Raw genomic sequence first — 12,370 nt, forward strand, 5'->3', positions numbered from 1 at the left:
TCATCGAGTAAATCCGACGGCCTCGTATATCAACCGCAACTGTCAATCTCAGCGGACGCACGTCTGATTCTTCGGCAGACACAATGGCACTTGTCCGCGCAGACGCACGACGCGTTCGGCAGTGCAAGCAGCGCAGCCCACTACGATGCGCATCGGCGTCAGAATCGTCTGCATTCAGCATTCAGCATTCAGCATTCAGCAGCCCACGACACCGAAATTCTCGCCAGGCGATGGACACACCGTCTCTGACGCAGTGACTATCCTCGGCGGATCAGCAGCCAGCAACGACGTCCACTGAAACACGCCGCTCCTATGCGTCTCTCCGCGTTCCACCCTATGCTAGGCGGCGACGACCCTGGACTCGAACCTCTGCGGTGCCGAGCCGCGGAAGAGTAACGAACAGGATGCTAGACAGTCGTATTCTGGCTCTTCTTTGGCGGATCTAAGAGCCCTCGCTGCAACCTGATGAGCACACCACGGCTTACCTCAGAGACCCGAGATGGACTGTGAACTGTACGGTCCAGAAGCGCCAGCATAGTACGTGTGTGCTTCTGCAATGCGCTACGAGCTTGTTTGAGCTTGTGCAGAGGGAGGGTGTGGCAGTCGGTGTGAAAGGGTTGTAAGCGGCAAGTAGGTAGGAGGATTTGTAAAGAGTGGGCGGGAGAGAGGGTGTTTTTACTTGTGCAAGACGCCAGTATTTGAGAGAACATGGAACCTTGCAACTCAATCGATACAGCAGCAAATTATTTTCTGCTACACACCAAATACAACTGAACAGCTCGCCACGCCGTTCTCAGTAGATACACATCTACACGGCATCACCACTCAGCAAATCCTTCCGCCCATGCACACGCTCCCACTCGCCCCACACACCTCTCCAAACATCCCGCTCGCTCTTGCCCAAACCCGCAAACATGGCGTCGAGCCCATCGCGGCTCAAGCTCGCCGTGCCCACCACCTCCCAGATGCCAGGCATGACCTTCTCCCTGACGCCGGCCTCGAGGCGTCCGCTGAGCTGGAAGCGGCAGTAGCTAGCCAGCAGCGGGTAGAGGAATGTGCTCGTCTTCTCTCGCGCGGCTTTGACGGGGTCGTTGAGGTTCTTGCTTGTCTTGCCCTGCCCGGCGTGCGTCTTTTGGATTGAGCTCTGCGGGGGGTTGCACAGCGTTGCTAGCACCCTGCCGAACGTGGCACCGTTGGCTGGCGTCAGGGCTGCGGCGTTGGGGCCTTTGAGCCACAATGGTAGCGCGCCGCGCCCGGAATGCGGTGTGAATAGCAGGAACAACAGATTCTGTAGCAGCGGGAGGAGGATGTGGAATCTTCCGCCCAGACGTCCGCGGTGCAGGAGCAGGATGAGGCGTATGGTTTCGCAGAGTCTGGTATAGATGGCGGGTGCGTGAGAAGCCGGGAGAGCGGGAGAGGAGCGCGAGGTCAGGGTTGAGATGGCGGAAAGCGTCGTCTCGATGGAGTGTTGTGTTGCAAGAGACGGAGTGGTGGAGAGGATCGTATTCACGGATGTGAGAAGAGCGTTGAAACCGGTGAGGTCTGCGGTGCTAGTGAGCAGGGCGCATAGCTTTGGGAGAATTACGAGTTGGTTGTTTTTCAGCTCGATGTTGGATTCGTAGCGGTCTTCGAAGGTCGAGATCAGGGTGCTGAGAAGCCGATAAGACGATGCAAGGTCGAGAGGATCGGTCGGATTGGTCAGAGTCTGGACGAGGTCTAGCTTCTCGAATACAGGAAGTTGATTGAAGACGCCCTTGATTGTGGTTGTTGTGGTCATCTTGCACTGCTCAGATACCGGCTCGCGCAGGCATTTGAGTGTGAAACTAACCAGCCACTCAGTGTTTGGATAAAGCTTGAACTTTGCCACCGTGGTGTGCAAGCGTGCGACATACTCAGCCAGTTCGATGGGACCTTGACCACCAGTGACCATGTAGGATTCGAGATCTGCATTGTCATTGATCCAGGTACGCAACCAGGCTTGGGTGGAGTCCAAGAGCTTGGCCTCCGCAAGAGCGGCCGTGGGTAGCTCGTTGAACGCATCGATGACGTCTTTAAGCGACGAAGCATTGTCGTTTGTCGAGTCGTCGGTCAGGCATGTCTTGAGCACCAACACATACTGCTTGGGTTGGAGCAGGGTGTTCTGCTTCTGTACAGCAACGACGGCGCGCAGAATGGCTAGACTGGCTGCCGAGCACCGCTTGCCTTTGCTTGCAACAGAATCAAGCTTGCCCTTGAACTTGCCCAGGTAGATCATGTTTTGCGACTGGCTCTGATTGGAAGCGACCTGGCCGAGAGCGGCTTGGGCAAGCTGTTGGAGCAGCTGGAGGGTTGCGGGCAACACAGGACCTTGCTTCGTCAGCTGCTCAGCGATTTCGAAGAGTACAGCACCGTCGCTAGAAATCCTCGCTGTGGCATTGGACGCATCCATGAGCTGTACCATGATACTGAGGACGCCCGCAACGTCTCGTGAACCGGATGCAAGGAGATTCGTCAACTGGTCCAGCACCGCCTCTCGCTTCTCTCTCGAGAGGGCAGTGGGCCGAACAAAATTGTAAGAGACAATTGCCAGACGGTGCATGCGGTCGTCGTCTTGGCCCATGAGCTCAAGTAGTCCAGCGACAAAGGCATCTTGCAACATCGAGCCTCCCTGCTCAAAGATGGCTTGAGCCAATGACTGGCTGGCGACAGTGCTCGCCATGTCGTTCAAACTTGATACGGCTGTCAAGAGCTGCATCAATGAGCGTTCAGAGGCTGCAGCATCCAAATGCCCGAATAGCTGAACAAAGTCTGCACAAAAGAAATCGACCATCCTGGCGTGCTCGGTTGAGGCAAGACTGCCGCTAGAAAGGATTTGAAGAACCTTGGCCAGACTGGGTCGGATGAGATCCTCGGAACCAGGCAGTGTCTGCAAATGATCACAGACGTCGAGCAAGAACAGCATGGCCGCCGCTCTTGTAGGAGAATCAACACGTTTGCTGCCTGCTGCAGACACATCATTCAGAGATTGCTCGATCAATGGCGACAATAACTCTTCCTGCTGCTCTACCGAGCCATGCAGCTCGATTGGCCACAATTTGGATACTAGCTGACACAGAGTAAGCCACGAAAGTGACAGCCGTGTGTGAAGGATGTAGCGATCATCTCGGACCAAGGTCGAATAGGAGTGCAGCAGCAAGAGCAACTGTGCCTTGAGCGCTGCAATGACGTCGTCAGAGGCTATAGATTGGAGGATAGCTGGCACGATGACTGCAGTACTCATAGCTCTCTTGTAGGCAGCGAGCTTCTTCACATTGACGTCTTGCTGGGCTTGGGTAGTCAGAGCGCTGCTGAGATCGTCCATGCGCTGGATGTGCTCTTGCAGCAGAGCTGCGATTTGGCCTTGGGTCAAGGACTGCTCGAAACGCTGCGCAAGAGCCTGGTAAATAGCGCGGTCTTCCCAGACTAGATCACTACATTCTTTGAGAGCTTTGCGATTCTCATGCCTGTAGCTCTTCACGAGCTGTTCGTCCCAGCGACGGAGGAAGCCAAGCAGGTTGCGGTTCTTTGCAAAGCCAGACATCAACGGGACGACAATGCGCTCCAATATGATGGTTCTACTGATCTGGGGTTCATCATGGCTCTTCGAGATTTGCTCGCCGACTGTCTTTTCGCCGACTTCTTGAACGAAGCCCGGCCCTTGAAACTGAGCCTTGGATATTTCCTCAAAGACGACCTGCGCAAGATCTGTCTGCTGAGCTTTGGAGGGTCCTGTGAGGCCCTTTGGCTCTGTCACGAAGACACTCGGGTCGAGCTCAATCAGGGCAGCTATAAGCGACCAGTGCACCTGCTTGTCTTTCTCAAGAGGATACTTGATACCGGAATGGTACCAAAACAAGTCTTTCAGAATATCAGACCTGACAGTCACGCTCTGCGCTTGCAGAATTTCAATGGCATTGACAAGCACCTCGATGGCGGTCTTGGGCGTGAAAAATTCGGGCGGCTTTGTCATTGAACATCCAGCGCATTCAACGAGTGCTACGAAGACAGCCTCAATCCATGGCTTCTCAGCCAGCTTGCTCCTCGGCGTCCTAGATGGCGATATGCGAATGGCCAGGCTCAGAAGTTGCGACGATGCGCCAGACAGCGCTGCCAGGTCAGCCGGAACAGACTCGCCATCCTCCTCGATCTGAGCGAGCTGGACGAGCTTCGCGCGTAGAGGTGCTAAATTGCTGGTGAGTAGTGCTGCCTCATGGTATTTGCTGGTGTTCTCGGTGGCCTTGTCTGCATCAGCAAGGAAGGCAGCTCTGGCTGAGGCGAAGAGATGCCTCGCCAGGAGCTTTTCGATGGTCTGTGTTGCGCGGTCTGTGGAAGACGTCACGGACTGGTCCGGATGTACGGAGCGCAACGCGTCGAAAGTGTTGAGGAGCGTCAGAGCGGGCACAAGACACTGTGTGGAGAAGTCATCAGCAGAAGAGCCAGCCTCGTCGTTCGCAGCAACTGTGCGCAGCTCCCAGATGTCCACCACCAGAGACAAATCCAGCAGTTCCTCAACGTGCTTGTTGTCTGAAGTGGAGGCAGCCAGAGCGAGAAGCTTCTCGACTGCGGCCAGCCAGTTCTTCAGTATACTCGCGGCTTGTGCGCTCTCAGTCCGCAGCACGACCTTCATGAGCTCGGCCTGGACCGTGTCCTCGCCCTGGCCCTGCGCGATGGTCAAGGCCGCGATAGAGTGGAGCACCGTTCTGACGGTGAGGAACAGCTTCTGAAGCTCGGAGGGTGCGAGGCGTGTTCGCCCGGTGGAGGCAGTCGCGGCGGCTGCTCCGCGCTTTCGCTTCTTGGAGGGCTTGGAGGGCTTGGAGGGCTTGAAGGGCTTGGAGGCGTCGGCCAGGGTCTCGCTTGAGCCAGACACATCGCTCATCTCAACATCGTCAGAGGCAGGTGGAGGCAGGAGTTGGTCGAAGTGCTCGACCAGCGTTCGCTCGAGGATGGCAGGGAAGGCAGCGTCGCGCAGGTGGGGGGCACTGCGCGAGACGGGTAAGACGTCCAGCATCCAGACCAAGAGCTCCCACAGGGCGACGGTGCCTCGAGCGGCCCTTCCCACGGCTGCCTCGTCCTTCAGCTTGTCGAGTGCCCAGCGCAGGACCCATTCTGCTCTCGCTCGGACGAGGGTTGCGGTGGTTCTGGCGCGTTCTTCGCGCTTGCTCGCCGCCCAGTTGTGCGGGAGGCCGATGATGTGTGCGGCCTGCTCGACCTGCTCGTTCACGTCTGTGAAGTTCTGGTTGATAGCTTGCAGGCGAGGACGGGTTGGCGCAGGCCCGTTCGGTGAGGTCTGGCGTGTGTCAGTGCAGGTTCGCTTTGCGTGCATGCGTGCTCTTCATATGGCGTACTGGTGTTTTCGACCCCATTCTCTTCCCCAGGCCTCGTTGTGGTGTTGGTGCGCAGAAAGGTGGTGCTACGCTGTGTTCGGCCAGGAACTTTTTGAGCAGGGGCCAGCTTTTCGTGCAGGGCAGGGCAGGGCAGGGCAGGGCAGGGCAGGGCCAAGTCGGCGGCCGACGTCAAACGCATCAACACCGCCGCCTGTCCGAGCACCACCACCGCCCATCGCCGTCGCCAGCACCCCGAGACCGCCAATTGCACCCGCACACCCCCGCCGCCATGTCCGACGCTCCCTCCCAGCCCATTGCGCCCATCCCGCGCACCACGCGCCCCATGAGCGAGGCGCTGCTCAACGAGAAGGTACGCGCACGCGCACGCGCACACCCACACCCACGCCCACACCCACGCCCACGCCCACGCCCACGCCCACACCAGCTCAGGCATGCCTCTACAGCGGCTAGGGAGCCTGCACGATGCTCTCACAGCGTCACCTGACTGCGCTCCAGCTCCTGCATGGCCTGGGCAACTGCAGCTGTAGTCTCTCTCACACCATCCATCACCTGTCACATGCCCCATGCCCCATGCCCACAGACACAAACGCAAACACAAACACAAACACAACACAACACAACACCAGCTAACAGCCGCGTCCAGTGGGACCGCTGCCTCTCGTCCATGCTCATCCGCTCCGGGCTCGGTCTGTCCTTCGGCATCGTCTTCTCCGTCCTGCTCTTCAAGCGCCGCGCATGGCCCGCCACCGTCGGTCTCGGATTCGGTGCCGGACGTGCATGGGAGGAGTGCGACAACGTCAGTCTTCACCACGCCCACAAGCGTTCGCCCTTTGCTGACAACGGCACAGTCATTCAAGCGCGCAGCATCGCCTGCCAAGGACGGTCTGCGCGTCGTCAGGCCGTAAGCAGAAGCACGCACGCGGAGACGAGTGTTGATTCCTTGAGCGTAATATGAGTTGGCTACATCCAAGCGCGCTGTACAGTAGGGCACGGTATAGAGAGCTTTTGCACAATGGAACGCTGTACATCTGACAACACTCCCACCCACCTGTACACTGATCCCACAGGCATAAACCGAAGAAAAGAAGAAGAAGAAGAAGAAGAAGAAAAACACGACCGATTCAACGATTTCCAAACCTCCAAGCGTCATCATCCACCCTCCAAGCGTCACTCTCATCCACCCAACCCCCCGCCGCATTCCCATCGAGTCTAACCCTCCCACCACACCCCTCGCACCTCAGACACCTCTCGCCCTGACAACGACACCACTCCCCCTCCCCCTCCCCCCCCCTCCTCAACAAGCGGCCTCATCATCCTTGCCTCCAACCACCTCGCAAGCCCCTCCTTGACACTCCCCCTAACACGGCAAACCCTGACCCCCCTAACCCCGGTGAACAGCTTCAGCATACCGGCACTACACTCATCAAACATGCTCTGCCAGACCCTCAGCTCGAAGAAGTCGACACCGGAGAAGGCAGCAGTGGCCTGCGCAGCCGTGAAGCGCGGATCCGTATCCAACCGCAGCGTCAGCTGCCAGCGGGAGATTCTGCGCAGCGCACGAGGGCTGAGCACCGGATTCGCACTCGTCGTGAGATGCGGCAGTGCGGTCAGCAGCGAGGCGTGCGCGTGGAAGACGTGCGTCGCGTACAAGAGGTCCACGGCTTCGGCGTGGATGCGCTTGCACGTCGCTAGAATCGCTGGGTGGGTGCGTCCCGGCACAGGCAGGCGCGCGCTGCTCGCGAGGCTCTGCAGGCTCGAGGGCGTGTTGGCGCAGAGGAGAGATTCGTAGATTGCGTTGCGCAGTTCGGCGGGGAGCCGGAAGAAAATGCATCGTTCCTGCGCCTTCATCCGTTGCGGCGTGTGGGATACAACGCTGTCGGCGCGTGCGGGCTTTGTCGCCGCCGCCGCTGCTGCTGCTGCTGCTGCTGCTGCTGGAGGTACATGCGGTGCTTGGTGTTGTACGCCGAGCAGGGAATCTGTACGTGCAGAGCGGGCAGGTTTCGTCGGCTCTGCGTGTACCATGGGAAAGTGACCGCCGTGAGCGGCGAGGTAGCAGGCTGTCGCCATATCGGCTGCTCTCCTATCGCTTGGTCTCCGATGGAAGTCGATGTCGATGCCAATGAAGCAGCTTCAGCAGACTTGCTTGATCCCCGAGGAGATGGCGCAATGGCGCGAGGACTCTCAAGTGGTGATGTAGCCGGCGTCGACGGATTCGACAGCTCAGGTGTAGATTGTTTTGAGATTGAGATGGATGGGAAAGAAGGTCTTATGAAGATTGGGCTCGGAGGATATGTGTACATGTACTCTACACCGCTCCGTCAATGGCTCGTCGTGGGCGTTGTTCGTCTTGTTGAGCACCACGTCTCGCTACTCAACGTGCTATATAGGGGAGTGCTGATACGACAGGCACGGTTGATGTCACGTTATGCCTTCGGGTGGAAGTGCTGTTCACGCATCAGCCTAAGCCTATTTGGTCATAGCGCAGATCGTCAGATGGCGGAAGTGTGAAGGTCGCGCCACGATTCTGGGCGCGTCAGTCCACCTCGGATGAATCAACATGCAACCTTATCGTTGAGCCTCATCCTTGAATTGTATCTCTCCGTGTCAGGCTGCATACGTTGGTGCGCTCTCGCTTTGGACACGGATATCGTCGCTGGTCGGTCAGACCAGAAAGTGGGGTCCTCTACTCAGGATGCTTGGATTGCAACAGCCTGAAAGCAACAATGTCCATCGATTGATAGCGAACATACTCTACCTGCGATCTAATCAAAGAACATGTGAGCTGTCTGTGGGCACGTTTCAGGTTTCACACTCAACAGAATGTGCCTTACCGCCTAGCCGCAGGGGTGCAGTGGTGTGATGCTCGTCATTATCTCCGAGATTCCTCAGCTCAGGTCAACGCGAGTGAGAAGGAATTTCGCAATCAGCTTTCTTGTCATGTCAGTCGATACCCTCACATGTCAATAATCGTGCGGACTAGGCTTCGTTCTATTTACTGCTATCACTTACGCTGCTCGTGTCTTGCTGGCACGGCCTCTACACATGCCTTCTTGTGCAACAGGGTGGGATATAGGATTGGGTAGTATACGTGCATCGTTGGTCGCACCTGTCATGTTTCCCAAAGCGTTCTCTGCTCAGCACAAGATGAGACTCGTTTCACACCACAAGCCCAGCGATACCGACAGCTACAGCAGCCGCGATACCCTTCCTCAAGCCTGCTGCAGGTGTCTGTGCCGCACCTACCATGTGGATGGTCTGCGTCTGTCCAGTCTTGCCCGTGAGTGTACCCATTCCGATTGATCCCACCCCCGGTGGGGGAGCTTGCGACATGATTTCGAAGTGGAATGTTTCAGTCTTCGGGATCCATGTACGAAGCGTTCCCATGTGCGTCTCGATCCATTGGACGGTCACGAAGTCGTCGCCGGTAACGAGTGGAGGGTGAGCTACTGTTGTTGCAGGAACAGGAAGCACAGGATCCGCGTTCAGAGGAAGTGGAAGCACACTTGAGTGAACTGGCGCCGTGGCTGCAGGAGGATTTGCAGGTACCGAAGGTGCTACTGGCACAGCAGGCGGGTCTGCAGCTGGCAACGCGGGTGCTGGAGCTGGCAACACAGCTAAAGGTACCTCCGGGGCGACCATGTCAGTTGCAGGCGTTGCGATGGGCACCAGGCCTGGTGCTTGACGAAGTCTAGCATGAAAGTCAATGTACGCCCTCCATCGATGACATAAACCGGATTCAACAACTCACTCGAGACCATCCTGGATATGCGGTTGCACTGCAGGTGGCGTCGGGCGGACTGAGTGAGGTATCAAACCAGGGCTTGCGGTTGGCGTGTGGGGTGCAAGAGCAGAGAGTATGTAATGATCAAGCGTACTGCCAGTCGCAAAAACTGCGAAGACTACTGCAGCGATAGCGTATGCGCGCATGGTGTTCGGACAACTAGACCAGCTGACCGCACTACTTCAACAGCCTGAAGCACTGGATTGGCTCTGTTGGAAGGCTGCCAAGCTGCTGTTACAGCTTTCACTGCCTGCTGCAGAGGTAGTTGACGAGCTCAGTGCGTTCAGTAACGAACTCCGTAGATGATTGGATGGTTGCACTACCCAGGTCATCTAGGTGTTACCGCTGGCTGACCGATGCTGGTGGTTTACGTATTCGAAAGGTATACTCCAAAAAACAACGAGCAAAAGACAATGTAGACCAAGAACGGACAAAGAGTGATCGAAGTGAAGTGATGGAGCAAACAGGGCAAATGTTGGAGATTATCGACACACCTAGGACGAGGAAAGAGCAGTTGGAGGGAGTACTTTCTCACTGTTCTACAGCGCTCTCTCCTCCTCCACCAGTGTTTCCTACCTGCAGTATCTGCGGTGTCTGCATTGTCCATGGTGGTTTGGCGACAGGCAGACACAACTAAAAATGCAGCACACCGTTCAGATCACAGCAGGCCCGCCAATTGGTCACCGTCAGTGCTACTTGGTAAGCGACGTCAACAACTTCTTGATGTGCCCTTGCCTCGCCTATCACAGGAGCGCTGGAGAAGACAAGGCGCTGGAGAAGTATTCGACAGCCGTGCACAATCCGTTCAGAGCCTCATTCCACCTCCCAGCCTTACCTTTCTCGCTACCAGAATTTACCAACAGTGCCTCCTCTCCCTTAGCTCAGCGACCTCGCATCCGCACTTCCGGTCACTCGTGCCTTGCTTGCACTTGCCGACGTCCAGATCCGTATCTCCGTAGTTTATTGAATGCACCCAGCTACAGATTGGGAAGCCTTGCGTTCGCCCTACCATGACAAGGCCCGGCATCGGCTCCACAGGCACGGGAAATCAAGCCTTTCGCGCCCTCGCTTGTGCTACTGCTACGGGTAAAGGGTCGTTCTAGCGTAGTGCCAGCGAAGCTTAGCTTTTGTCAACAACGGGCTCGAGATGGAAGCAGGCGCACCACAGCAACAGGGGATACGGTGGACTATCGATTCGAGACCTTGCGCGCGCCAAACGAGCTTTCGTGTTACAGCAGTGTCCGTGTGTTGGAGGTTTGGCGCATGTGAGGGTAATTTAGGTCGTGTTGACCGAGTTTTCAGGCAGTGCGATGGTTGCAAGGAGGGGGTGGTGCAGATGCCGACGCAGATGCAGATGCATCCAGCCAAGAGCGCTGGATTGCACGAAAAAGAGCCCTGCGTTTTGCATTTTGCTCCGTAATTTGTGGTGGGTTAGAGTTAATGCCCGACAACGAACGAGTGTGAACGAGTGAGGCCGCGCCAGATATGCAAGCTAATTAGAGTCTCAGCAACCTCTCATCAGTGGTGACCTACGATCTGATACGCAATTTGCCATGCAAGGCCCAGTTGAGAAAGTGACAAGGTCCGCACTCGGGCGGCAGCGGAGAGGAGCGCGCACCTCCAAGTCTGAGCACCACGGCGTCGCCATCCCTCCACCAACCCTAGGTACATGATCACTGCACCAGTGCACCTGCAGTCACCAAACGCGTGTTCAGACAGGCCGCCACATGCAAAGATACACACACCAGCAGCAAAAAATAGGGTCCAATAGCTGCCGTCTCCACGTCTCGTACCCTACTACAGCCACTCCGAAAATACCTCCCACTCCTCCTCCACCTCCTCCACTTCTCGCCGTGCGTGGTGCTTAGGGCCTAATCAAAGCCCGCCAGGACTCCGCAATCACGAGCCCAACTATTGACGCAAGTTCGGGCAAGATCAAATCCGCGCACTCGTTCTTCTCAGCACACCTATGACAGGACTAGGCGGCCGCGCCAACGCCAAGACCCTTGTCAAGCGCGGCGCAGCTACCAAGTCGTACCTGCATTGGCTCGCTTTTGCATTGCCTTGCCTTTGCGCTGTTGGTTGCCCGCCGCGGTTCCTTGCCCACCACACCACACCGCGTGAGAACAGACAGCACGCACGTCATATCCAAACAAAGCAATGACGGAGACTACCACGACCACCGCCACCGCCACAACAACAACAACAAAAAACATCGAAATGACGTGACGTGATGCAATACAATGCAATGCGATCCTCTACTCGCTCGCCCACTGAATAGATCGACAGCGGCGCCTCACCGTCCAGCGCCAGACCGTCTCGTGCGCCAGAAGACGATCCGGTCGCATTTCCACACCTAGCCACCGACTGCGTGCTTGTGTACGGAGTGGAGTACACACGAGTATATCCCATTGCACTGTCATTGGATTGCATTGGATTGCATTGGATTGCATTGGATTGCATTGGATTGCATTGGATTGCATTACATTGCATTGCCATTGCATAGCCAACCCATCCCAAGACGACACAAGACCAGTGAAGTGAATTGCTTACCCGGACTCCTCCGCACCACCCATGGCGGCGGCATCTACTCTACCTACCTACCTACTAGTACCTACACACGAACCGGCATCTCGTCGGACGATGCTCATTACGCACTTGGCTCACCGCACCGCACCGCACCGCACCGCACCCCCTCAGGCAAGGAAAAAGGCCTCGAGACTTGCCCGGGCGTTCGAACGAGTCATGCGCGTCCTCTCAGATTAGATGGACGCTATCAGCGTGCTTGGTCGCTCGATGCTGCTACGACACTACTACACTACTACACTAGGTACTACACAACACAACACGCCACGCCACGCCAAGCGCAGTACTGAGGCAGTTCCGCAGCTGGCGCCAGAAATGAATGAACGACGATGATGATGACGACGACAACGACGACGACGACGACGATGATAATGAAGGTGATAACGACAAGAATGCTGAACGACTGGCTCGCGGCAACCCGGCCTTCTGGCATCTCATCTCATCTCATCTCGTGCTGGGCTGGCCCCGGCGCTCGAGCCCGGCGCGGCCGAGGGAAATGCCGAGGCTGGGCTGCTTGAGGACAAGGCGTTGGAGGCGTTGGAAGGGGGGAAAGTCATGCGTCCATGCGCGGGTGTGGGTCGTGCAATCGTGCTATCGTGCTTTGTAATGTATGTGTGTAGTGGTCCTATGTAATTTCTGC

At 56.9% G+C, this 12,370-nt stretch overlaps 4 protein-coding genes across 4 annotated transcripts, besides 17 other annotated features; 1 reads left to right on the forward strand and 3 right to left on the reverse strand.

Moving 5' to 3' along the window:
• The first annotated feature begins 170 nt into the window (after positions 1 to 170).
• Positions 171 to 201: a tandem repeat.
• Positions 202 to 808: 607 nt separating this feature from the next.
• EKO05_0005469 (uncharacterized protein) lies at positions 809 to 5,381 on the reverse strand (the record flags this gene model as incomplete). The annotated part of the gene is made up of 2 exons (XM_038946002.2): positions 809 to 5,305; positions 5,364 to 5,381. The coding sequence occupies 2 exons, from the start codon at positions 5,379 to 5,381 to the stop codon at positions 809 to 811; spliced, it is 4,515 nt and encodes a 1,504-aa protein (XP_038798482.2).
• Positions 4,811 to 4,854: a tandem repeat.
• A 96-nt stretch (positions 5,382 to 5,477) lies between the features above and the next one.
• Positions 5,478 to 5,514: a tandem repeat.
• A 117-nt stretch (positions 5,515 to 5,631) lies between these two features.
• EKO05_0005470 (Mitochondrial inner membrane organizing system component) lies at positions 5,632 to 6,268 on the forward strand (the record flags this gene model as incomplete). The annotated part of the gene is made up of 3 exons (XM_038940190.1): positions 5,632 to 5,712; positions 6,007 to 6,159; positions 6,212 to 6,268. The coding sequence occupies 3 exons, from the start codon at positions 5,632 to 5,634 to the stop codon at positions 6,266 to 6,268; spliced, it is 291 nt and encodes a 96-aa protein (XP_038798483.1).
• Positions 5,715 to 5,785: a tandem repeat.
• Positions 5,906 to 5,939: a tandem repeat.
• Positions 5,939 to 5,986: a tandem repeat.
• A 171-nt stretch (positions 6,269 to 6,439) lies between the features above and the next one.
• Positions 6,440 to 6,471: a tandem repeat.
• A 101-nt stretch (positions 6,472 to 6,572) lies between these two features.
• On the reverse strand, positions 6,573 to 7,430 carry EKO05_0005471 (uncharacterized protein; the record flags this gene model as incomplete). The annotated part of the gene is made up of 1 exon (XM_038946003.2): positions 6,573 to 7,430. The coding sequence occupies one exon, from the start codon at positions 7,428 to 7,430 to the stop codon at positions 6,573 to 6,575; it is 858 nt and encodes a 285-aa protein (XP_038798484.2).
• Positions 6,634 to 6,657: a tandem repeat.
• Positions 7,270 to 7,297: a tandem repeat.
• A 1,089-nt stretch (positions 7,431 to 8,519) lies between the features above and the next one.
• On the reverse strand, positions 8,520 to 9,290 carry EKO05_0005472 (uncharacterized protein; the record flags this gene model as incomplete). Its single annotated transcript, XM_038940138.1, has 2 exons — positions 8,520 to 9,051; positions 9,112 to 9,290. The coding sequence occupies 2 exons, from the start codon at positions 9,288 to 9,290 to the stop codon at positions 8,520 to 8,522; spliced, it is 711 nt and encodes a 236-aa protein (XP_038798485.1).
• A 1,671-nt stretch (positions 9,291 to 10,961) lies between these two features.
• Positions 10,962 to 10,987: a tandem repeat.
• A 326-nt stretch (positions 10,988 to 11,313) lies between these two features.
• Positions 11,314 to 11,353: a tandem repeat.
• Positions 11,338 to 11,359: a tandem repeat.
• Positions 11,360 to 11,564: 205 nt separating this feature from the next.
• Positions 11,565 to 11,639: a tandem repeat.
• A 92-nt stretch (positions 11,640 to 11,731) lies between these two features.
• Positions 11,732 to 11,762: a tandem repeat.
• A 46-nt stretch (positions 11,763 to 11,808) lies between these two features.
• Positions 11,809 to 11,837: a tandem repeat.
• A 106-nt stretch (positions 11,838 to 11,943) lies between these two features.
• Positions 11,944 to 11,993: a tandem repeat.
• Positions 11,994 to 12,053: 60 nt separating this feature from the next.
• Positions 12,054 to 12,096: a tandem repeat.
• Positions 12,097 to 12,370: the final 274 nt, after the last annotated feature.

Source organism: Ascochyta rabiei, chromosome 8 (assembly GCF_004011695.2).
Source record: "Ascochyta rabiei chromosome 8, complete sequence".
NCBI classification, from domain to species: domain Eukaryota; kingdom Fungi; phylum Ascomycota; class Dothideomycetes; order Pleosporales; family Didymellaceae; genus Ascochyta; species Ascochyta rabiei.